The sequence below is a fragment of the Tauraco erythrolophus genome, chromosome 2 (assembly GCF_009769465.1).
Source record: "Tauraco erythrolophus isolate bTauEry1 chromosome 2, bTauEry1.pri, whole genome shotgun sequence".
Lineage (NCBI taxonomy): Eukaryota > Metazoa > Chordata > Aves > Musophagiformes > Musophagidae > Tauraco > Tauraco erythrolophus.
Genome location: NC_141466.1, coordinates 19,139,844 through 19,166,729, shown reverse-complemented (window position 1 = coordinate 19,166,729; position 26,886 = coordinate 19,139,844). Strand labels below are relative to the sequence as shown.

Below are 26,886 nucleotides of genomic sequence, written 5' to 3'. Positions count from 1 at the left end.
AGGCACGGGCAGGGGCGGGGGGGGGGGGGGCGGGGGAGGAGAGGAACGTGGCTTCGCCGCCCTTCCCTCGCCCACCTCCCACCCCCCCCCCGCCTCCCTCCCCTCAGCCAATCGGCGCGGGGAGAAGCCCTCGTGCCGCTGACGCCCCCGCGGGAGCCCCCCTTTTAAAATAAAGCGGCGGCGGGTTGCCCCTCGGCGCGGCGGGAAGAGACGGGAGCCCGCGCGCACTCGGAGCCGGAGCCCCGCGGGATGCCCGCAGTTCCCGTGGCGGCGGGCTGAGGCGGGCGGGAGCCCGAGAGGTCGCGAGGAGGAGAAAGGCGGGAGCGGCGCGCGGGGAGGGTCTCGTGCCCGCTCCGCGGCGCGGCTCAGCATGGCGCCGGTGGGCGAGCAGCTGGCGCCGCAGGGCGCGGGGGACCCCGCCGCCGCCCTCCTGCCTGGCCCGCCGGCGGCGGCGGCGGCGGTGGTAGAGCCGCGACAGGAGAACGGCGGCCAGCGGTGCTCCCGGAGCCGCGGGCCGGCCGAGCAGAGCGGCGAGAGCGGGGCCCAGCCCCGGGCGGCGCCGGAGGTCCCCGGGAGCGCGGCTGCCCTGGGAGCGCGGCGCCTGAGCCCCCCGAGGGCGGCTGGGGCTGGGTGGTGATGCTGGCCGCCATGTGGTGCAACGGCGCCGTCTTCGGCATCCAGAATTCGTGCGGGGTCCTCTTCGTCTCCATGCTCCAGCTCTTCGGCGGCGGCGAGGACAAGCAGCTGGCGTTCAAAACAGGTGAGAGGCGGCGGGGGAAGGGTCGCGGTGCCTTCCAGCCCTTTCCGCCTCGGGCCTTCCCCGGCGCCAGCCCGGGCGGAGGAGGTGGCCCGGCCGGTAGCTCTCGCTGCCGGCGGTGCAGCCGCTCCGGCTGTCAGTGTCCGTGCCCCGGGGGGCGGCTGCGGCCGCTGCCCGTCCCGCCTCTCGGCCCGCAGGTAGCGGGACCCTCCGGGGCGGGCGGACGGGAGGGCCGGGCCGGAGCCTGCCCCGCCGCAAGCACGTGGGGCTGAGGGACTCGGAAATGCCCGTTTCATCCAGGCGAAGAGGTCTTCTCTTCCCTGGATGAAAGAGATTCCCTTCTCTTCCTCGCTCCTCCCTGCGAGGGTTTGGGCTCGCAGCTGTGCCCCAGAGGCAGGGCCTGGGCAGCAAGCTCCTGGAACTTCGCGGGAAAAGCTGCAGGGAAAGAAGCAGGTGCGCTCCGACTCCTTCCACAGCAGTATTTGTAGGCATCTGTCATCGTACGTTGTGGGAAAAATGCATTCTCTTGGTCCCAGAAGCTCTTATTCCCCTGTCCTATTAGCCTAATGATTAGTCCAAATGATTAATTAACAGTGGCGTATAGTAGCACTTAAAACATGTCAAGAATGGGCTAAGCAGTTGGTTGCCAAAACCAGCACTTCGATGTGTAGATTCAGTGGTGTAACCAATATCTAAAATTCACTAGTAAAGTTAATGATGTTTACTAAACTTTAAAGACATAGCAGTGCTATCGCAAACAAATCTTCACTCTGCCATTACTAATATAAATAATTTCAAACACGTAAGTATCAGTTACTTCAAAGGTGAGCATATATTTTATTTTATTTTATTTTACGCAAGTTCTCTTTGAAAAGTGTCTTGTGCTTTGACTTTGGAGGTCGAAAAACAAATTAATTATAATAATTTATTATAGTAAATAATAATAATTTTGGCTTATTTAAAAGGTAGCTTACATATTAAATTGAAATATTGAAAATGTAAACATTGTTGGTTTTGTTCCTTACTAAAAAAAGGTGTTCCAGCTACATAGCCCTGCAGAGGTATAAGTCTCCTAGGAAACTTCATCAGTACAGAGTGGTGTTACAAACCTTTAAAAGAGTTTAGAAATTTGTCTTCCTTAATATCAGAGTAAGTGAGCCTAAAGTTGAGATGTAGGAGGCAAAGAAGCTAATTTTCTTCCCCCCTGACTATTAAGTCAATTAATAGCAATATTTTTGTCTGAAGTAGAAAACCAGGGCAGGTGTTCAAACTGAAGTAAGAAAGCTGGAAAGCTGTGATGGAGCACTAAGTGATGTGCTCTCCAGCGTTTAACTGTTTATGGTGATGGGAGGTGTATTGCTCAGTGTTCTTTAGCCAGAAACACGGGGAGCTACTTATGTCTACTACATCGGATGTAGCAGTGCCTGCTTCACAGAAGGGAAATGCACGTCCAGGAGTAGGTGCCTAGGCTCCTTAGCCTGTATGTGAGAAGAATGAGATTGTTCAAAGAAGGTGCTCTGAACATTTGCCTGCTGAGCTAGGATCCACTGGCCAGTCAGAAATGCAGAAGCACATGGGTGGTTGATACTCTGTCTATTCATGGTACAGAGGTGTAATTGTTTTTTTTCCTCAGGATCTGGTTCTCTAGTGATGATCTCTCAAAGTTACATTCTTGTACTTAAAAACCTGTGACTTTTAGGTAATATTGCAGTAGTCAAAATAGTCAACAAGAGGAGAATTGAAATTATTATCTCTTGCCTTCCAGAAGAGTAATTGCACCACTGGTGTTTGTGAGGTAAGATTGTGGGTGTGCTCTATGTTTTTGAAAATTTGCCAAACCACGGAAAAGATTAGGGGGAAAAAATGGAACCTGGCTTTATAGCCTGGTTGTTTTGCATCCTGCTTAGAAGAGCTGGAAGATTTCCGAGTCCTGGATGCAGCCAGCACCTTCTGCATCACTTCTTTTTAAATATTATTTAAAAAAAAAGAAAGTTACAGCTGCATTTTTTTTTCTCTATCAGATGTGTGCTGGTTTGGGTAATGCAGAAGACACTAATTTTGCTTTTTTTAAATCCAAATAGGTTCACATTGGGGGAAATAGCACGAGATAGCTGCCTTGAGTAGATGACTTGTGTGCGTGTGAAGGAGGACTGTAAATACAAAAGTGCCTCCTGTAAGTAACGGAACAGCAGATAAAAAGGTGTCCTACCTTTTATTACTTGAAAGTACTCCAGTGAGTCTGGTCTCCATAAGGGCTAAGCAGCAGCTCTCAAACAGGACATTTGTTCCTTAATGTTGAACTTCATTACCTAGAGACTGTCTGCTATTTTTTTATCTTGTTGAACATAGCATCAAGAGTGAACTGAACAAATTCTGATACAATATTTAGCTTGCCATAGAATGGCATAAAGGGGACCTATGATCAGAAATGGCAAATTGCACTTAGTGTAGCTCCTATTGAACACTGATGGATTAGCCGCCATGCTGTAGAAAGAAAAAGGATGACTAACAGGATAAAGTCAGTATGATTTTAGTGAGTGTGAGAGAAAACTCTAGCCTGATCATTCCCATGGTGTTGATTATAGTGCTTAATCTAGTTAGTCTCTTTTATTCAGACTGATTGCAACTCAAAACTGGAAGTGGAAACTTAGTCTGAAAACTGGAATTTGTAATGAAAGCTTTCTTGCTGTGTGGTTTTGCTTTGGTATGCTAAGTTTAATATTCTAATTCTTCTGAAAAAATTTATTTCTTTAAAATCTGAAATACTGATTTTTTGAGAGGTATGAATATTCCAGATGATCTCTCCTGGGACCCCAGGTGTCATTGGAATCTTGCAGTTGATCCAGAGTACCACTGAACTTAACTTTTTTAACTACAAGATTACCTAGCTATTGACAGAAGCATATGTGTTGTCAAAGGTTTTGTGTGCCTGCCCTTTTGTGATCAGCCAGTAGTTGTCTTTTGCCTAGTGTTTTCCTCAAAAAGAGGAATTAAGTAGACTATAGTACATGCTACTTTTCTTATCTTTTAATAACATTTTGTAATCTTGTAATGGATGCCTGTCTCTATGTAAGGCAAATGGAAGGGAATTAAGTAATCACAGTACGTGCTATTTTTGTTATTTTTAGTCGATGGATGGATATTTATCAGTATGAAAGCAAAATGTGAGGATGTAGTCAAGAAGTGACTCTGCCTTGCAGATAAGGAGTGGAAGGAAGCAAAAGTACAGGCAAAGCAGCTGGGCAGTCTCCAGAATGCAGCATCAGCACTGGATAAATAAGATTAACAACTGCAATTAACATTGTTGCAGGATCCAGGGGTGTTAATGGCAGAACTTGTGCTGTGGGTTATAGAAGGTTCACAAATTTCATGGGGCATCTAATTATCATTCATATTTTCTATGAAAAATTTTGAGCTTAACTAGTGTACAGTATCTTGGTGTTCATGTTAGTAAAAAAGCTTGTTTATTTGCTGATATATTGCACTGTATAAGCATTTCCGTTGTTTCCTCATGTAGCCGGTTTTTTGTTCAAAGCTAATTGATGCACTGCTACAGAAGAGGAAAAGTCCCCAACGTAAGTATAAAACTTCTAGAAAGATGTGCCTGAAGTGTCAGGAAACTACTGCGTTCATTGTTTGTAGTTCATTGTGTTTGAAGAACAAGTTGGGTGGAAAAACACAATGGCAATGAAACACGGGAGGCTCTTAGTCCTTGGGAATAGGGCAGACCTAGTAGACTTCTAGCATTCAAACACAATTGTGGTCTGATCCCTTTTCCCCGAAGGGAAAGAAAGGATCAGGCCGCAGGGCCAGTCCAGGTTCTGGCAGGAAGAGCACTTGGTTCCCCTCCCTGTTGGTGTTGGCACAGGGGGATGTGGGGCACTGAGCCAGCCCCTGTGTTATCTTGGTTAGAGGGATCTGGTGTGGGATCCCCATCTGGGGTGGTGTTCTCTCTTGGAGGATGCTGCTGCTATATAGGTTTGTGTGTGTATGTATACATACCTGTGTTCAAAAGGCAAATAAATACTAAGATATTACTGGAAACACTGGTAAAAATACTGGGTTTTATTTTTAAAAAAAGATGAAACTACTAGTTCTACTAATTTAGTTACTCCTTGTTCTGTGATTTACAACGCTGGGTCTGTAACTCTACTGGATTATTCTCTGTTTGTCCAACTTCACTTGTACAAACAGCCTAGCGCAGCGAGTATATACTGTTACTGCTGTTCCGCATGCTCGTGTTTGTTTTGTGTGAGCAACTGTTACTGGAAGACAGTGCATCAACAGGCATGAAGTGGTTATCCGTGTGCTTGTATGCATCTGCCTTGGTTTGACTTTGTTAGTGCAGCCTTTGATGTATCTGGGTGTCAGAGTGATTGTTCGTTGAGCTGGCATAACATGATCAGCACCATCGGGACTCCTGGACATGGGTTACTGTGGCTTCGATAGGGCAGGGAGGAGAATCCTGCCTTCGCTGTCATATCCAGGCCGTAACTCGGGTACTGTGAAAATGATGTTGGATGACAACAGAGATCTACACATGTTGAGAACAAGTGAACCACTACTACATAGGATAAACTGAATTTTGCTGCGCAGGACTGGCTTTATAGTTTAACAGGACAGTTTGAAGCTGAGAAGTTTTTCCTTTACTCTTTCCTTGAATCTTTTGCTATCTTCCTGAGCTTTGCTACAGAGATAAAAACACCATCAGCAGTTTCATTATCATTCAAGACCTTGTTCTGTAACTGTCCTTCAGAACAACTGTTTCATCTCTAATTCTGTGGGATGTGGTTTCTGGTAAATTGGGAAGCTTGGAAAGCTGGAACGATGTCACATGACTTGAGAGAGCAGTTGACGTCTTCTCTCTTTTTAAAAAAGAAGAAATAAATGAAATTTGGAACATAGAAGTTGTCAGAGGTGTGAAGTACAAGAAAAGCACACTACTGTACCAGTTTGGCCGATAAGGATTACATTGCAATGAAAGATGTAATTCCACAAAAACTTGGACTGATGGATATTGGTGCTGCTGTGGCCTGCCTTCCTTCCCATGTTTGTGTGACCGCTGAAACCGGTGTGGGGAACCAGCAATGGGAGCAGATTGGCTGAAAACTAACCTGATGTAAAAGTGACGGTTCATTTTACTCAGTTGCAGTTACATTTCTGTCCTCTTTTGACCTGGTTTGTGATTATAAACATGTCTGTAAACAAAGACTCTGGAGTAGTTGAAATTATGACTGGTCAAACTGGAAAGTTGAAAGTAGTTTCTTTAGTGTGCTTTCTCTCCTTAGGACAGAATAGTTAATACTACTATCGTTTATGCATATGTGCATGGGCATATATCTTTATGCCTCTGACTCTGAAGCATTTGTCTTGGAATCATAGAATGGTTAGGGGTGGAAGGGACCTTCAAAGATCATCTAGTCCAACCCCCTGCAAGGAACAGGGATATCTCCAACTAGATCAGGTTGCTCAGGGCCTCGTCCAACCTGGCCTTGAACGTCTCCAGGGATGGAGCATCCACCACCTCTCTGGGCAGGTGGTTAGCTAATCTGCAGGCTGGTTAGCCTTGTGCCTGCTAGTTAGGTTGTCTTTTTCCTCTTGTTGGAATTCGCATTGGTTAGATCTCTTTGTTTCAATCGCAGATTAACTTGCAACAAGTGTCTTGCTTAGGGAGCGTAATCTTACTAATATGTCTGGAAGCTAGTTACCAGTTTATTTTTGCGGGCTGCTTTAAAGGCACTACTTTAATTTCACAGGGGTGAACTATCCCTATAAAATTATAAAGATCGCTGGCTATTGCCACCACTCTGCATTAAATCCATGTGGCTGAAGTTATGAGCTTTTGTTTGCTGCCTTTCAGACAAAACTGTATCTTTTAAAATCTCTTTCAACCAAACGTGCCTAAATACTAAGATTCTACTGTAAAAAACTTACAGTAAAAGTAAAAAAACACCCTTTTTACTTTTCACCTTATTCATGAGGTGAAAGTTGAATGAAAGCAAAATGCTATTGAATGTCCTGCAGAGTAATTTGCTGTTAGTGTAACCTTAGCAGTAAAGAATGTTCTCTAAGCTATTACATTGTTACAACACTAAAAAGCCAAATGTAGGTAGTGCGTGCCTGTAGCTGTGCTAATGTAGTTGCGTGCATCAAAGTAATGAAAGATTTCTTAAACATGAGGTTAATTGTTTAAAACATCTTTAAAAAATTAAGTGAAAGTGTTAAAGTAAAACTTTATTTTTGGCTTATCTTTATTTGTAAGAGAAATGCCTTGTTTGATGGGTCTTAAGATTGTGTTAAAGATGTTTTCCAGTCTTATCTTAAATGGCAATTTCTAAAGGGTGTGTGCAAAATCTTTGTATTGAGCGCTCTCATTTCTAATCCAAGTAAGCATCAATATCATGTAGTCAGACTGTTCTGTAGATGGACTAAGACTCAAACTTGGTCTGAGAAGCAGAAGAAACTTTTTTGTTCTTAATTTTGAAGATAAAATATCTAGGTGACTTGCTCTCTCTGTCATCTGTCATTTGCTTTCCGACAAAGTGGCTTGGAACTGGCACGTGTGTGTGTATATGTATATTTTCATGTGTGTCTCCTTATGTCTTTTCCTTGGATAAATCGTTCAAGTCATAACAGTTTTGTTCCATGTGGAATGTTTTTCATACTCTCAGTTAATGTTATTCTTTGTCTCTGATGCTTCTATAACCTCTGTAATATGGAGAAGAAATGTACTGTGTGTCACATTCCAAGTGAGGCTCTGCTGTTTTATGGCATAACATGATGTACTGTGATGACATTGTGCTATCTAGTTTGCATTATTTGCATAACCTACTGTTTTTCTTGCTGCTTTTTATTAATATCTGCATTCAGTGAAGTTTAGTTGACTTTGAAGTTTTTCAGTGTGCATTGCTCCTTACTCTTCAACTTAGTTTTGTTTAATTGGTCCCTGTAGCCTGTCCAGTGTCGTCTTACTCATCTGTTTTGTGTACTATTCTTTGAGGTTCCTCAAATCCCTTCCTGATTTTTGAGTTAGCCTAAATAACTGCTGTCTATAGAGGAAGTTAGCTGTTTGCCTATCCATAAAGATGATTTCATCTTTCAACTTAGTCTACTTTGCTTCCAGACACTTTAACTTTCCTAATAATATTCTGTCTCTTTTCTCATGATTTAATTTCTTTAGCCTCTTGAGAGGTGTGTTGTTAAAGGCCAACTTGAAGTTTAAATGTTAATTGGTCTGTCTTTTTATTGAGTTACTAGTTTTATGTGAAGAAAAGTTACTAGTTTATGTGATTGTTCTCAAACTGTTATAGCATAATTTGTCCAGTTACTCTTTTAGCAAGTGTGAGTTAGTTCAGTAATTAGAGATAATTACAAAATGGTTAAGGTTGTAGCCTCTGTGCTTAGAGCAGCATTGACTAGAGCAGGCTGCTGAGGACCTTGCCTAGTTGGGTTTTGACAGTCTCCAAGAATGGAGTCTCCACAGCCTCTGTGGGTGACTTGTACCAGTGTTCAATCCCCCTCACTGTAAAAAAGATTTTTCTTGCGTTTAAATGGAATTTCCTGTGTTTCAGTTTGTGCCCATTGCCTCTTGTCCTTTCACTGAATGCCACTGAGAAGAGTTTGGCTCAGTCTGTTTTTTCCTCTCTTCATGTATTTCTGCACACTTAAGACTCCTCCTGAGCCTTTTCTTGAGCCTAACCAACCCCACCTCTCTCAGCCTCTCATCATATGTCACATGCTCCAACACCTTGATCATCTTTGCAGTGCTTTGGATTCACAGTAACAGGCAGGCTACCTGTGCTGGTTCAGCACAGCTGGGGGTTCAGACTATTGAAGCTGCAGGGTCTCGGAGAAGATAAAGTCAATCTCTTTCTTGTCTCTGATGCTGTGCAGTGTGCTGACTTTCTCTCGTGTTTCCTTCACCTGGTAACACACATACTCCATCAGCACACATCTCCTGCAGGCAAGTAATCTGGCTGCTGCTCCTCAGTGAGGGACCCCAGACCTGCTCGGATGCATCCTCCTTCAGGAGCATGGTCTGGGTCAGCACCTATGGTGTGACAGGGACAGGTGCTCCACTGGTTGCTGGGGACTGTTCCCTGTGGTACCACCACTGCTAAGCAGGTGTTTGCTGTTCTGAGAAGAGCTGCTGGCCCTCTTTGATATGCCCTGCTGTTGGCCAGCTGCTGTGCAACTGCTGTGTCTGGCTGCAGTTCAAAATTTTATATAGATATTATTTACTATTTGAAAAGCCACGTGCAGATAGTCTTAGCTGAGGAACTGAGTGGAAGTTCAGATTTAGCTGAAGAATTTTTATACTTTTGGAAACGATCCTAATCTGTATTTCAGTTACTCATTTCTAGATTTATGGATTAGTTTATTAATACTTATAAAACATTTGAGAATTGGTATTTGATCAGTCACATGAAAGCATCTTTAGTTGCTAAATGCTAAGAAAATTTTGTAATTGGAATTGTTGATATTTTGTAGCCTTCTGCTTTTAAACAAAATGTGTTAAAAAATAATCTTCAGCTTAGTTTTCAGAAATAGCTATATAAATCATCGTCTGGATTTTGAGGACAATTTTTTCTAAAATTTTATGTAACATAACATCATCTTGGGAAGAGAATTATTCATAATATTGGTCTGAATGATGAATAAAACCTTTCAATAGAATTCTACACCTCAAAGATCATGCTTTGATATCAGAGAGATATTCATAAAATTCTAATTTACATTGCTGTAAAGAAAATGAGGATTTTCAGTAAACATTAATCTATGATGGCTAGCAAGTAATTGCCTGATTTGAAATTGCTTCTGCTCTGTGAACTACAAGGAAGGAGATGTACTGATTACTTGAATTTAAGCTAATGTAGCACTGCTAATATAACTGTTTTATTTTAGAATATCCATTGTGGCAGGAGGAATAATATAGGTTCTTTCATATCTTCGACAAACTTTCAATCTTTTGTGAACACACAGAGTTAATGCAGCCATAGCCTACTACAGTTTAACTTTCAGCAAATATGTACAGAAAGGATAACTCCATGAGAAAACATTCCCTTGTGATCTTACATTATCTGTTTTACTTCCAGAAATCTAATTTACTGCAATAATAGCAGCTCTGTTTTATATCCTGACGTTAATTTTCATGGGAACTGGATAGGAATGGCTTGTTCTAATAGCTAAGTCAGAGTAGCAGCCCTTTAGCAAGGACGGGACCAATTTAAAATTCATCAGTGTTAGTTCCCACACACAGGAAGGGATTACTGGGATGTTGAGCCCAGCCTCTTGCTGTTATCAGCAGCATGTATATAATCCCATGGAACATGGTCTGCCTTAGAATGATGGTTTGTACTTGGACTGCGAGTTGTAAAGCTGCTTTCTTGTGGCTGTGATAAGCAGAAGTAGTGAATTCTTTGGCTATCGATGTTCTGCAGTGTGCTTTGTTTAGTAGACCTATATTTTATGTATATGTTCAAAGTACCTTGGAATAGTTTTTTTACATTTTAAGAACTTATATATAGGAATAATAAGTAATTTAAAAACAGGCTAGCTATTAATTTAATTCCCTTAATCTCTAACTGTTGTCTTCTTGCAAATGACTTGTAAAACGGGCAGTAGGGATTGTCTTCTGTCTGATGGTCTGGATTTTAGACATTTTTTCAAGATGCTTCAGTAATGAGGTTCCAAATAGAAAATGCATTCGGTGAGTACCCAAAAAAATCTTTCTGGTTAATTGTAAAGAAGTATGTTGATACCAGTTGACAGATTTTAAAAATACTTTAATAATTTTAACTCTTATCAATGCTATAACTCTGACAAGGATAGAACACTATGGTAGAATGTCCTAAATAAACTGATCTTAAAGGTTCTTCTTCCTCTGCAACCTGGAAGGAATGAATGGTCCTTTCTTTTGGAACAAAACACAGCTTTGATAGTTGAAAGTTCATTATATGTTGACCAGTAACAGTGTTCTTGTATAGAGAAAGCAGCTCTTTTGAAAAAAAAAAAAAAAAATCTTAATTACAATGCCAAAAAGAGATTCTTCTAATTAGAGAAGTGCTAGTTTGGGCTCTTACTATATTGCATTGAATGCTTAAGAGCTAAGGAAATCAAGAAGAAAAGAAAATATTGGTATTCATTAAAAAGCAATCCTTAGTGAATGTGGAGATGGGCCTTATTTTTGGAGGCTTTTGTCTGTGCTGTCTCTAGTATTGGCACTCCAGAACCCCTGTTGTCCTTGGACTAACTCTTGTGACTCTGTCCTGTTTACTTTCTATATCCAGGCATGTACGATCCAGCCTCTGAAGGAACTGCTTACTTTGCTCTAGACTAGAGTCTGGATGGCAGCTAAGCATTACGCAGAACGAACAGTTGAACAGCAGGGGCACTGGTGTAAGAAAGAAACCAATTTGGTTTGCCCAAGGAGGCTTGTGTCTCCTATCAAAGGAATCAGAAGTACTGAGTGTTCTTGGGCCACACAGCCAGGGCTTAACTGGACAGTCACCTGATCCTGTGTTATAATTAAATGTGCTGGGATTGGAATAATCTCAGTGGTTACACAGGTGAGACTGAGAGCCTTATTGTCAGTTTACTGTGTTTAGCACATGCTGTAGTAGTTTTCAAAGCGGTTTGAACTGGTTGATGACATCAGCTGCTATATAATGCTACTTATTTCTTTGAGAGTTAAGAAGGTATAGTAATGGTTCTTTACCTAAAGATGCTATTAACCTCAAAGCAAGTGAGATTAAAATCAAGAAACCAGACTATGGTGCATATTTTGGACCTGTCAGTGGTGTGTGTCATGGCTCAGAGTAACAGCCTTCTCAAAGTCTGTGTAGTGTTGCTAGATAACATTTTTCAAATAGTGAGTGTACAATTTATATGAGGACTTCTGGGTTCTCCTTCAATTCATGTGAAAAAAAACACTGCCTGTGGCCCCTTGAGTTCACTGGTTTAAGTTGGCGTGTGTGACAAAACTGAAGGTATGTACTATAAAGAAAGCCTTTATGGTTTTGGCACATAAGAAAATTTGAAATTGCCCTTTGTTCTTTTATACCTTCAAATCATTTCCTACCTTTCAAATATTTGTGTAGCTTAGGCTCTTCAGAACCCAATGTTGCATTCCAAACTTGAAAGAAATTAGAGCTCTCAGCTTAAAATTTTTGACACTTCTGGGTGCAGGCAGTGATCTGGAAAATTAAATCAATGCTAGGAAGTTTTCTGGAAGCTTAAATAAAATGTGCAAGCTTGAGATGTGTTTTCTAATCCTATCAGAGTAACCCTGTTTTTTACAATCGAAGGATGGAGCATTAACAGCTTTTTACACCTTTGTACATATCAAAGTCTTTGTTCATAGTGCAGCGGTTTAATGAACATTTAGTTTCATGCGGTGAAATCACTGACCCTTGAGAGTGTGTGTGGGGCGACGAGGACAGAACTGGGTAGCTTAGTGGGAAGGCTGGAGTAAAACTGCATAAAGTTGGTATGGACAACGTTAGTCTTTCTATGCATAGTGAGAAGTTTAGTCAGCATGACCCAACTCTGGTATTCCAGATTTTATTGCTTTTTCTAATATTAGGCAAAAAAAAATAGTATGTTGCGTGCAATTCATGCCACCTCAGAGTTGTAAAACTGATTTGTCTATGTAAATATTTTTCAAGAAATGTGACATGCTTTTCTAAGTTTCTAATTTCATATAGTGTTAGTCCTGAAATTAACACTGTTCAGTGCATTTATTTTTCAGACAGTGTTAATCTTGTGTACATGTGGTATAATAAATTAAATTTACTATTAATGCATTATTCAAGTTCAGTCTCTATATCAAGGTTCATGACAAAACAACTGTATAGAGTACTAATACTTTTTTTAGCTGAACGTGTATTTCATTGGTCAAAATACTTTATTTTGTAAATAATCTAACTGTATTTATTAGGATAATTGTATTGGAAAATACAGGTAGGTACAGGCAGATGCCCTACAAACTACTCTGCTGCTTGTTCTTTGCGATAGGGTCATGGCTGCCTCCAAGCAACTGAGATTTCTTTCCTGTTTTATGAGATATCCTACCTACCAGTCTTCTGGGTGCATGTTTTCCCAGTCAGGGTAGGTAAGCGTGGTGCTATAAACAGTAAATTTAAAAGCCGGGTGATAAATTGTATCATGTCTTTAAAACTGCTTACAACTGGACCTATGCGGTTGTTCTGGAGTTTCAAACAAAAAGGGTGCTGATTCTGAATGTGAAAGCATTCCTGTATGCTTCAAATTAAGGATCAGAATGAAAAGGATACAAGCTTAATTTCCAGATGAAGATTTGCTACAGGTTTTAGGTTGCCTTCTGAAGGTGATAAATCTTAGCATTTCTTGCAACTTTTTGTTTATAAGCAGTGTGGATTCTGTGGAAACTGAGTGCTAGCTCTCTGGGATAGTGCAGGAGATGTTGCTATTACAAACAGTATTCTTAGAATGGAAAGGCTTTTGTTGTTTTTATCAAGACATTGCTTTAAAACCATTAGAGCTCTGCTTTTCTTCAGCTTTTGCAGAGCTCTGTACAGTGCTGCGCAAACTGTTCTGCAATTCTTCGACATACTTACTTCTGCTTTTCTGGAAGAGAAAAATTTCTGTGACTGAGATACCACAGCTTGGGCATAACGGCTTAAAACCTGGTTACTGGGTTTCTTTTGTGTGTTACACTAAAATCTGAAATAGGAGGCTCAATAGACTTTAACAGACAGTTAAGAGTTTTGGTCATATTTAGCCTTGGAAATGGCTAATAACAGTACTGTGGACAAGGTGACCAGTGGGAATCTCTGGCTGGTGTGATTGTAGCTGATTTATTGGATCCTCTCAGAAATTAAGTTAATCATGCTTTTTTTCTTTGAGACATTAAATGCTAGATTTTATCCACACAGTTTTTAGTGCTGTTTCCTATGTTATATATCAGTGATGATTCTGATCAAATATATATTAATGTAGTTAATCAATCTTGACAATATTTCCTGTTCTGGAGCTTAAGATACATCTTTTGCTCTGCATCCTGCTTAACAGATAAGTAACATGTTGTTAACTTATCCATATATGACCTATATGACATGAAAGCAGATAAACCCTTCAACTAAAGAAGGGGGAAGGATTTCCCTCTAACAATTGTATCTTGTATATACCTTCTGTTTCCTGACAAGCTGTAGACCCTCACTACCTACTCTTTTTTTTTTGGCAAAGGCAGTGGGTCTGCTCTGTAATACAGGACCCTCCATCAATTTGTAAGCTCTATCTTTTCTTAACTTTAGATATCCTGAGAGAAGAATCATAAGGGCCATAAACTAACTGTTTTTCCCCTCAGGCTCCCCATGCAATTACTCCCATCATTGGGTACAATTCAGAGCTTGAGACTGTGATGAATTAATTTAAGGTAATCTTGCCCTTGAGTGTGAAAACTGCTTAATTAATAAAATTCTTCATTTTCTTGAATAAGTGCCTGTAGTGAAGTGTTGAACGTAGCTTTGTAACACAAAGACGTTGACTGAGGAATGAGATGAAGAGTTTGTTACTGGGAGAGTGCCTGGATGTTTAGTGGAATCTAAGAGGTGGTTAGAGAATGGCTTCACAGTGTTTACACAAAGGTAGTTGAAATGAGGGGAGTTTGGAACTACTGTAAATGCAGAGGAAGGAAGAAGGAGCCTCCACCAATTGTTAGGGCTGGTGAAGAAGAGATCAAAGGTAAAAATCAATCTGCTTATTTTAAAGGTAGGACTTGTCTTGTTAGTGAAAATGCTGCATCCACACAGATTTATTTGCTTGATTGTGTAAGCTTTTATCTTCCAAGTTGACTTGTACTACTTCTGATTAGAACTATGCTTTGCTGTTGGCATTGTCATTTGTTTTAGCAGTTACTTTTATCTTTAGTTACTCTTTTTTTTTATGAAGTCATTTCGTAATTGTAAAGCCATTTTCTGCTTGCAATTGTTTTAGCTTAGGCATAGGCCATTTGAAATTCTTGAAGTAACGAGTTTAAGTTTAGTAAGACGAGGATATCACAAATGTTTGTGATAGAAAACAAACAGTGCCATGGGGTTTTAGAGCTAGTCTGTTCATATGCCTGTCTTCAATTTAAGGAGTATCAGTTTGGAAGTATTGCAGTTGCATTTTTGCCCTTAGTAGTTATTCCTAGCATGTGCTAAAATTATAAAATAGGTGAACTATATATAGTTGTTCCCTTCCTTGCCTTTCTTTTTCTGTTTTCATCTGGGTCACTATAGGACTATTGAAGCAAATGTGATGGTTGGAGGGTTTTGTTGTGTTCTGAAAGGCATGATATGTATTGAGGTGCAATGCAGCATTGTTCCTAAATGGCACTGGTGCCAATCATTCAATGATGCTTGGCATTACACTGGACTAGTAATTATTAGTTTTTTCTTTTGCCTTGCTCTGCTTGACTGTTTTGCTGTACTGGAATGCTGGGTGACATGGATGTTTTCAGCCAGTGATATAGAACATACAAGAGTGATGTTACACCAGGAGAGAACTAGCAAGGTATAGGATTCAACTTGCAGACTATAATAAATTGAGATCTAGTCCCTACATTCAGTGAAATCTGGAGAGTTACTTAGCTGGGCAGATGTAGGCTTCAACTTCAGGGTGGACTAGCTTTCCAGTTTACCCCAGTTGTGCTGACTAAATCCCCACTGACTCTAGTGGGGAACTTTGACTCTTCACTTGCACAGACACCTACACTTGGATGCTTTAACTTGGAAGGTGAATCCAACTCCAGGTGTCCTGTGTTGACCCTGTGTGTTTCATTTTTGTTGGTGGACACAACAAAAATGCTATCATACACTTGTGAGTATGTGCTACATCTGTACTGTCCTTTGCTCTGACTAACAGTATCCACATTGACGTGTACACCAGTGCCTGCTAGTTAGAAATCACATTTACAAACCCAGTTAGATGAATCTTTAGGGGTTTATTGTCCAAGTTATCTTCCCTTTTGAAGGTTTATCAGAGCCTGATTTGATAAGATTGGTACAGCAAACAATGCCTCATAGAACCCAATGCCGCATAGAACTGTTTGATGATCTGATGTTATATATGATTACTAATTTAGCTGTATTTGCTGAACTGTTTTCCATGTGATGTTGTACAATCTTCAACCTCTAATTGCTCCAGAATTTAGTTCTTGTGCATATGGAAAGCAGGCTGATGGCAAGTTTCTGTGACCAACATTTTTGTATGATTCTGTTCCTCAGAAGTAAAGGTAAATTTATCTTGTAGTTGGAATGCTTGAATTTGTTTATATAGCTCCCAATAGTTAGACTGTAGTTGTAGGTGCTGCATTATTTTCAGCCATTTCCAATACGAGGCAGCTACAGGCAGCTTTTCCAGGCATGATTGCAGCCAGTGGTTTGTTGATGTGCAAAGTTAAGCTACACAGAAGAAAAAAAATCAGTGTGAACACATTCAACAGAAAGTTGAAGTAGTTTACCAGCCAACATTGGTACACTACTAAAGTGTGTTCTCAGAGGCAAGATATAGCTGCTCAGTGTGATTTTGCCTCTATAACCTTTCTGTTTCCAGTTTTGATCTTGGCAGGATTACAGAGCCCCGGGCATACACAGAGGCAGATAGTGCCAGTCAGTTATGTCCTGTCTGGGAGAGGGAATTCATGCTGAGCCCCCACATTTGATAGGAGCTGAAAACTGGAGTTTGCTTCCTCTCTGAAGTGGCATGTCGCTCCTCTTGAGTTGTCATGGCAGGGCATAATGCTTTGGCCAAAGTATCTGGGAGATGCCAGTTGGTACCTGCCAGTCACTATTTTTAAAGTGTTGGCTGGGGCTAATGTGCTATTTGAGACTTCTGGTCATGTGTTAATTATATCTCATCAAGATGACCAAATACTTGTAAACAAAGTTTGGAGTTTTTTAGGAGGAAACTGTTCAATAAGTAAATTAGCAGACTAGGATTTAGCTGGATATAAGCAAACATAAGTGGAAGCGTTCTGGTAATGTTTTCTTTATTCCAAGGAAAACACTTAAGAAAACATTGTTGCAAAAAAAAAACCCAACAAAAAACAATTTTGAAAAAACCCAACTTGAAAGTATTGACTATAACATAGGATATGTAGATTGTTTGGGTTATGTTGGTATTACAGGTTAGATAGAACAGCAGTTGAAGAACTGAATGTGAAAGCCTAGACATTATGCGTGCTGGTCTCCTGATGCAAGAAGTCCTGATTATGAACACATCAGTACTCACTTTTACATATGTCGAGTATATATAATATATTAAAATGTTTCTATTTTGTTTGTATCATTTATTTAACTTGGGCATTCTACTTTGTTCTGTAATGCTTCCAGTTTCTCTGAAAATAGACTAGTTGCTATGAAAATAGATTGTTGGAATAGCGTGGTGCCTGGTTTTGGCTTAAACAAGTGCAGGCAACCATTGGCACTCCTGAGGTTCTGCAAGGAAATGATGGGCCACTTCTTTGTTTTCTTAACATTTGTTGTCTTTATATGGGCAGCATGGGGAAAGGTCAGGGCTGCTCTATTAGAAAATGACTTGAAGAGCATTTCAGGTTTTTCTTTCTGAAATTGTTCCTTTTTCCCTTTAAGTGGGATTTTGTTTTGTGATCTTCAGCAGCAAGATGTAAGGTCTCTGACTTCCTGTATGTATCAGCTCTCCATACTTTACTTATACAAATTGGCCAATATGAAGCACTGGTTTTCTACAGTTTCTGTAGCTGAGTTGTTTGCAACCATTTGCTTTTCTGAGCTCTCAACCAGAGAAGAAATGCAGGAAAATGGAATAACTCTTCTGTTATTTTACTAGTTTTATTAGTATTCTTGTTACATTTACTTTTACATTCCTCATATTAAGTGAGGTAAAATATTCTTCATTTTTGGCTAGAAAGAGGAAAAAGTAAAAGTAACACTTAATCCAATTAATGTATTTTCCTGTTCTGATTCATTGTGATGACTTTGGGCATCTGGTAGTAACTGAGCATGAGCTGCTTAAAGTCACAGAAACCCAATCCCCATTATTTCTGCTCATTGAAGGGAATAAATGAATTACCAGCCACTAATCTTTAGATAATTGCTTGCTAAGCAGGAGATCTTAGCTCTTAAATAAATTAGTTTTGTAAGTTTATAGAACTGTCGGAACTAGTGAACTGTTTTAAAAGGTTAACCATAAATGAACAGAAGCTGAGATTTCATTTTTTATTCATAACAATTGCAACTGAACCTTGCAGTATACACAGTATGTGGAGATACATATTATCATTCCACTTACGAGTTTTAGTATTATTTATCAACCAAAGTTTAGGCTGAAGACTGAAATTCATGTCATGTTTCCAGCAGTACAGAGTTAGGACATATGTGGAATAAGATACTGTATGTGTTCTTGTTTTGAATGACCAAACCGTTTTGGGTTTGAAGTAACTCTTACTCATTTGGATTGGTCTTCTAATTCAGACATAGAGGATGGCATGTGCTTTTTAGCTCTAGACAGTCTACCCTGCGATGTTACATCACGAGTGTAATTTTCCCAGTTCTTCTTTATTTGACATAACTTAGGCATGTTAGCCTTAAAAATCCTTTTTGTTCTTGATAACTGTGGACTTGTGATTTATTTCTTTAGGGTGTTGGTATTGGAAGTCATGCATCTTTTCACCGGTGGTCATCACTCCTTTGCCTTTGGAGAGCAGCCTGAAAGAGGGTGTTAAGAGTCATTATTCATAGCTCCTACTCAGTAGCCTTAGGCCACTCTTAGTGCTTTGACCTCACTGGAGTCTTTGTCTAGGAGCAGACTTCCTCCTCCACACACACCCCCACACCTGGAAACATTTAGGGCCCCCAAATATTAAATAAACAAACCTCAAATTCACCTAAAAATTTACTCTATCAGAATACAATACCCATTAACTTATTTTCCACATCTTGTATTTGCAGGAGAACTAAGGAGTAATTTAAGTGGTTCTTGGATCTTTCTGACTTGATGAGTACCTTCTGTCTCTGTAGATCATTACTATGGGTGATTTATACATTTTTGAGGCAATAAAAATCTGTATTTGCCTCTGTCAAATTGCTGTTCTGCAGCTTATCCTTACAAATAACAAAATATACTCTTTCTGATTCTCTTACACTGTATATCACAATATTTATTACTTTACATCTTTGATCAAAATTTCACAGGAATTCTGTCAAAGGGAGAATAGTACCTTAGTTAACTCAGATTAAATACTCTGATTGGAAGTAATTGTTCCATGCAGTATGTTTCTGCCTGTCAATGAGAACTGTAGACAGTCTTTTCATTGTGGAATCGCTGCTTGAAACTTCCTCAATTTAAAGTAGCAGGCTTTAGTTAATCTTCCATTTGTTTTAATTACTGTCAAAATATCAGGATGTAGCAGATTTGCTATATAAGGACACTATTATTAATATTCTGTAAGGACAAAGTTATCTCAGTAAGTCTTACTTGACTTTATTTAGAGTTATCAGAGTTTCATGTTAATACCACTGTTAATTTGTCTTCAGAGTGCCATTTTAAGAATTAGGGGGGGGAAAAAAACATACTGAATCACAGAATTCTAGAATGCTTTGGGTTGGAAGGGGACTTTAAAGATCATCTAGTTCCAACCCTCCTTCCACAGGCAGGGACACCTTCCAATAGATCATGTTGCTTAAAGCCTCATCCAACCTGGCCTTGAATGCCTCCAGGGATGCGGCATCTACAACTTCTCTGGGCAACCTGTTCCACTGCCTCACTACCCTAAGAGGGAAGAATTTCTTATATCTAATTGAAATCTGCCCTCTTTCATTTTAAAGCCATTGCCCCTTGTCCTATCGCTACAACGCCCTTGTAAAATGTCCCTCTCCAGCTTTCCTGTAGGCCCCCTTTAGGTACTGGAAGGCTGCTATAAGATCACCCCGGAGCCTTCTCTTCTCCAGGTTGAACGGCCCCAACTCTCTCAGCCTGTCTTCATATGAGAGGTGTTCCAGCCCTCGCAACATTTCTGTGGCCCCCCCCCCCCCCACCCCGGACCTGGTCCAGCAGCTCCATGTCCTTCTTGTGTTGGAGACCCTAGAGCTGAATGCAGTACTGCAGGTGTGGTGTCATGAGAGGAGTTGAGAGGCAGAATCACCTTCCTTGACCTGCTGGCCACACTTCTTTTGATCCAGCCCAGGATACGGTTGGCTTTCTGGGCTGCCAGCGCACATTGCCGGCTCATGTTGAGCTTCTCATCCACCAGCACTCCCAAGTCCTTTTCCTCAGGGCTGCTCTCAATCCATTCTTAGCCCAGCCTGTATTGGTACCTGGTCCTATGTGCAGGACCTTGCACCTGGCCTTGTTGAACTTGATGAGGTTCACATAAGCCCACTTCTCAAGCCTGTAAATCTTCAGACTTCATCTGGTTAACTTTTGTTTGTGCATCAAGAGGTCAAATGCTGCTTCTATATCCCTAAGGTGTAAAGCAGTATCCTCCACAATCTTAAGTGAACTCTAGTTACAGATATACCATTAGTGCTGGAGGTAAGTCTAGCTATGCTTTTGAAACCACTTTGCCTTAGACCTAGCCATGGTCAGACCCTCGGCTGAGCGGATGGGTTTACAGCTGTTCTTAGTGCACTAAGAAAGAGGGTGTGTGTGTGTGTGTGTAGACATCTTTTCCTCTCCAGAGACAGGTTATAGCAAGCACCTGTACTCTCCCCACCCCAGGAGGCAAGGCCACTTTGTGTAAGTCTCAAAGGCTATGGAAAAGGCTTGCAGTGAGCAGGAGGATGGTGGGCATGGAGGCTTCAGAGCACTGCTCAACAGTCAGCATTCAGACATCCACGGATTGGTAATGGTACAGGGTAAAAGGTACGTAGTGTCAGAGATACTTGCTGCAAACAGACAACAGAAAGTGGCATTTCCTTTTGCACACAGTAACTTCTGTTTCAGAACGCACACACACACATTTGTAGGTGTTGTGGTCTAGCCCAGCCAGCACTCAATGCCACACAACTGCTCGATCCCCCTTCCCCACCCCCAGGGGATGGGGAAGAGAATTAAAGGGGAAAAGGGAAGGAGACCTGTGGGTTGAGATAAGAACAATTTAATACTACCACTAATATATGACTATATACATATGTATAATGATAATAATATATAGAAACAAGTGATGCACAGTGTAATTGGTCACCACCCAGTGACTAAGAGCTGTCCCATCCTGGACAAACGATCCTGAAACAGGTAAGTCCCAACACCACAGTCCCAGACAAGTGAGAGGCCCGAAAAGAGAGCAAGAGAGAGAGTATAAAAGCGAATCAAACACACCCTGCTGTTTTCAGATTTTCTGCCATGACACAGCTTGTGTTATGTTCATGAAACTTGTACACAGTGGAAATATGTTAAGGGTAGGGGGTCTATATTATCGTAAGGGGTCTATGTTATCATATGCATTTGTCATTACAGATCTGAATTTTTATATTAATAGGATTAGAGTTATAAAATCAAATTTATTTAAAACTTACTTGATATAAAATGCAGAGATATGACTTCAAATTTCTGGGTCTCCTGTGTCACGCACATGCAGTTGCCATGTGCAAACCAGAAAATGTCTTACTCTTGGCATTTTTCAGTAGTTAGAGGTGTTGCACTGCACATAGCTTATCAGAAGCAGAGCAAATGTAACTGTTACTTTTTCCCCAACGTTATCTTTAAGTACTTTAGTGTTTTGCTTTCCTGGACTACTGCTAATAGAAACTTACTCAGTTTGGTATTTCCTAATGTCTTTTATTGCTGATTTGGAGTTAACTAGAATTGCTTTATACCTTTCTTGAGCCATCTCGGTTTAAATTCAACTTGCAAGTGTTGAACTTGGTGAATTGTACAAAGAGTGGATGCAAAAGGATCTATACATACATATACAGAATTTAAGCATTTGGCATGTTTCAGTTAAATAAAACAAAATACTTGTGTAATAGACTAGAGCATTTGTTCAGCACCATAGTATAAGTGTAGGTGTAGGTTCTGAACTTGCAAATTTTCACATAACCAGCTATTTAAATTGGTAGATTGCACAAAGGTTTCCAAATGAGACTGCAAACATGATGTGCAGTATAAATGATGCTGGGCTTCACTTTCCAAGTTCTTTTTCTAGCTAGTAAGGTAAAGTTTTATTGGTCCATGTAATCTTTGAACAGTTTATTTTGGTTCATCTTTACCATGTTTTTTCAAACTTTCCAGTGTATATCTACCTTTTTTAATGGAATTGGAACTGTTGTGACTGTGTGGTTAAATTGTGTTGGTGTGCTCAGTGGCATGACTATGGTTGAGGAAAAAAATACATCTGAATCAGAAAACTTTTTGAATAAGAGTTTCAACTTTTGTCTTTTTAAAGTAGCATCTTCAGTGGTAATGAAAACTCTTCCAAAGGGAATCAGGAGCTACCGCCATAAATATATAAATCAGCTCTGTAATTTTTAGGCAGAAATTTGATAATTAAAATTGTTTTATTTACAGTTATCAGCTTGAGCCACTTGGGAACAAAACTCTAGGGTAAACTAATGAATGTTTCACTTAAACAACAATAAGTTGTATATTATTTGTATTTCGGTAGCTATGGAGAACAGAATCTCATTGCATAAAAACATTCCAAAACCTCAATTTATAAGCTGTGCTTGCATGACTCTCCTATTAACTGCAAGAAAGAGCTGTGACCTTTCCTTTCAAGTGTCTTGGCAGTAGATGTTTAGAGGATATAGCCCTGCTTGTGAAACTCTTCTAGCTGTGGTGTGGTGTTCATAGAATCACAGAATAGTTAAGGCTGGATAGGATTTCTGGAGACAATCTTGTTCAGCCCCTTCTTTAGAGCAAGTTCAGTCAGATCGGATTACCAAGGTCCAGTCGAGTTTCAGACAGTCTACTATTGCTCTGGTTGACACTTGCCAATGTTTGACCACCCTCATGGTGAAAAATCCCCATCTTCTGCCTCTTGTGCTATAGCTGTGCACCTCTGAGCAGTGTGGTTCTGTTCTCTGTGTCTTAGGTAGTTGTAGACAGCAAATAAGATCTTCACTGCTTCTGCCTCCTAAGCCTTTTCTTAAGACTGAACAAACCCAATTCCTCCCAGTCCTTCCTCCTAACCCCAGCCCTCAGTCCTCTTAGTGGCCTTCTGCTGCACTCACTCCAATGTGTCAATGTGTGTCTCTTGTTCTGGAGAGCAGAAAACTCAGTGGCAACTCCCGATACAGCCTTATGAAAGTGGAATACCCTTCTGGCAATGCTCCTGCTGATGGAACCTGGAATGCAGTTTTGTTGCTGAAGGTCACACTGCTGACTGAGATTCAGCTCATCTCCATGAGGCTCCTCAGTCCCTTTCTGCAAATCTGCTTTGTAAGTGCAGCCTATACTGACTCCACCTGTTTTCATCCCAGGTGCAGGAATTTCCATCAGCCTTGGTTGAATTCCTTCTGGTTCCTGTTGGCCTCTTTTTCGGCATGTTGAGGTCCCTCACACAGCAGCCCTGTCCTTCAGCATATCAGTCACTCCTTCCAAGGTGGTATTGTCCAGACTTGGTGCATGTGAAGTCTTTCTTTTCAACCATATTGTCTCTTGTAAAACCAGATGTATGGCTTTAATGCTTAATGAAAGAGACTATAACACTACATGTTGCATGACTGGCATGCATCAGCAAATAAAATTACATAAAAATAATAGGTCACACTTCAACTGCTCTAAAAACCAGTGTTCTGTATCCAACACTAGTAACTGATGTTTAAAAAGTAGCCCTTGCTGCTATATATCTTCTTCCCTGTGGCCAGTCAGTGGTTTTCGGACTTGGAGAGACAGAGAAGCCAGCTTATCTCAATTGCTTTTTTCAAAGTAATCTAATACTGGTGACTTCAGAATGGTCAGTTATAGAGGATACACAGCTGAATTAATCTTCCTAACATAATTCACATTTCCTTTTGTTCTAAATGTGCTTTCTGATAACATTGGGAGTCCTATCCCGCTTTTGTTTTATGAGAAATAAACTCCAAAATTTCTCCCTCTTATATCATCCATATGTATTCTCTCTCTAAAACCAAACCAAACCAAACCCAAAGAAACCTCAACCCACCCTCAAAAAAAAACAAAAGAAACCCCTTCAGCTGGAGTTGCCTGAGTTCTAATCTAAGATGAGGAGTTTTGTCAGTTCAGCCCTTCTCCCTTTCCCTGGAGACTTGTTGATATCAAACAAGGGGACTCAACATCACAAATACTTTATTGATGTTGCCGTAACTGCTCTCGGTGTGCTAATCTGACCTCTTCTTGTTTCTTTTAGCCAGTATATTCATACCTCGGAGGGCTTTTTCCTCTGTCCAATGGAAACTTTGTTTTCCTAAGAATCTTTGTGATGGGTGAACCTTTTGTTGAAAGCTGTAAGAAGTTCTAAGCAATTAACATTAGACTTACTTTGAATGGCATGTTACTTTAGGCACATCCAGATAATTCTCAATAAATGATTATATCTAAACACTGCTTATTTAAAAAAAATCTTTTTATTCAAAAGGTGCTTAATCACATGATTCATGATTGCTTGATAAGATAAGTATTTAAAGCCCCTTCTGGGTATGCAAAAGCTCATGATATTCAGCTACTTTGAAGAGGCCTTGCATCAGAGGAGGTGACCATCTTCGAGGAGGGCCACCAAGATGATCTGAGGGCTGGAGCACCTCTCCTATGCAGACAGGCTGAGAGAGTTGGGGCTGCTCAAACCTGGAGAAGAGAAGGCTCTGGGGTGATCTTATTGCAGCCTTCCAGTACTTGAAGGGGGCCTAGAAAGAAGCTGGAGAGGGGTCTTATGCAAGGGCATGTAGTGATAAGACAAGGGGCAATGGCTTTAAACTGAAAGAGGGTAGATTTAGATTAGATATAAGGAAGAAGTTCTTTGAGAGTGGTGAGGTACTGGAACAGGTTGCCCAGAGAAGTTGTGGCTGCCCATCCCTGGAAGTGTTGAATGCCAGGTTGGATGAGGCTTTGAGCAAAGTGGTGTAGTGGAAGGTCTCCCTGCCCATGGCAGGGGGGTTGGAACTAGATGATCTTTAAGGTCCCTTCCAACCCTAACCATTCTATGATTCATTATGGTGAAGAAATAACTTCTGTTTGTTTTAGTGCTTTCCAGAATAAAATTTAGATGAAGGGGAAAAGAATCCTCCTGAAAAAAGGAAAACAAACCTTTTAAAAGAATAAGATAACTTTCACTTTTCTTTTAAGTTTTATTTTAGTTTCTCAAAAGGCAGAAAGCATACATAAAATACCAGTTTTCAAATTATTTACTAGAGTGCTTTTGTTCATCTAGAGGACTAGTTTTTAAAACAATTCCTAATTATATTTCTGTTGTGCAGAAATACTGTGGTTTTTTTCCTCAAACAAGAATAAAAAGCTTTTTCTATCGCCATCTTTTTTAAATAGTATCTTTATTATATCTGACTATATTAAAGCTATTAAAAACTAAGTGTTCTTCATGAGCTCCTACTAGGATATTTAGTTCGGATTGTCAGGAAAACTTTTATTTATGGTCTGGAGATGACGGGTAAGGGAGAAAGATGCTCTCATGTCATCTTGCAAGCTTTTAAGAGCAGGAATGACCCTATTTGACAGTAGCCATCAAGATATGAGAAACTTCAGTGAATTTGACCCCTGTCTTTAAGGGGCTGTCCCTAGTTGCAGTTACCAAAGGAAGATATAACTTATAAATGTTGCTGGTTTGAGCCTTTTATTTGTAAGCTTCTGTAATTTCTTGTACGAAGTCCTGTAATATCTTGAGGGTGAACTAGTTGTAGAACTACCAGAATCCTTTGTTTCATTATTGGATATGTCAGTAAGGATTTTTTTTTTAAATCAAGTCACTTCAGAGCTCCTGAAACTAAAAGCATTGCCTCAAGCTAAGCATGGTGTTGGCAGGAGCTATGCAAACTTCTTCGTGTAGTTTTTGCCAAAGAACCTCATTCTTGACCTGAAAATATCCCTGCTGTTTCCAGCTGTGAGCTTTATGAACAAGCACTATGAATTTTGACAAGCTGATCATTATTCATGCAGAATAATTTATTAGATCAAATTCCTGTCCTAATTAGTTTTCTTTTGTTTTAACAAGCTTTACTGTGTTTTTGTTTCACTTGTTTTCTAACAAGTCTTACCTTTGCTGATTTCATTGGGTTGAGTAGGAAATCCTAAAAAAATGACTGAAGGATGCAAGTGACGTGATGTTTCATTGTCTGGCTTAAATGGAAGGCACCACATGTAAGTTACTAAGAATATTTTAAAATGCAGCATCATTGTATTGGTGTATGGGATTGTCTGAATTGGTCTTTAAATTGCAAGATTCATCAGCCAGAAATATCCAGGGAGAGAATTAATTAAGTTTGAGCGATAAAAGAATGTTGAATTTGGAGTGGTTTGGCATTTAAACTGCTGTATCCTTTTTTTTCCACAATAAGCTAGTGTAATATACTATTTAGGAAAGCAAGAAATTTCTCCTGCAACCAAATCTTTCCCACAGTCAAATAGTGGGAGATATTGAATCAGACATAAAATGGTTTATACTAGGGTTAGTATGTGTAGCTCCTTAATGCCTGGATTGTATGTGGATGGATGTTGTGGACTGTTCCCTTGGTTGCTGTAGTATCATTTTTTTCCTCTTTCTGCCCCTTTCATCCCTTCCATTTGTGTGATGAATAGCATTGCAGCAAAGCTCATTGTAAGCCCTTAGAGGATGGGGAGGTGGTTTTTAATTAAAACAAATCATCCCAAACACCCACACCAAAAAATAACCAAACACCTCCAACACACACACGCTTCTGTACACTCACAGGGGCATACCCACATACTCATGAGCATCAAGATGCAGGTATTGAAGTAGTCTGTCGAGCAACCAGACCATACAGATGATGTGTCAAAATGGTCTTGCTAGAAATCCTCCCAACGAAATGAGGGATGACAAATTCCTGCTATCAAAATCCTTGTGTATTCTAGGTTCTTAGGTCAGCAGCTGTGTGCTGAATTTGGATGTGACTTTTGTACCCTATGGGAGCTGACAGTGATGAGGATCTCTTCATCCTGTTCTATCTCTGAGTCATTAGCATTTACTCAGTCTTTTGTCT

General features: G+C 40.4%; 1 protein-coding gene across 1 annotated transcript in view; it reads left to right on the top strand.

The window, feature by feature from the left end:
- Window positions 1-370: 370 nt before the first annotated feature.
- Window positions 371-26,886, top strand: part of SLC16A10 (solute carrier family 16 member 10) — a 76,511-nt gene continuing 49,995 nt past the window's right edge. Inside the window, 2 exon segments of the mRNA XM_086608106.1 lie at window positions 371-563; window positions 566-760. Of these exon segments, the coding sequence (XP_086464232.1) occupies window positions 371-563; window positions 566-760 (388 nt within the window).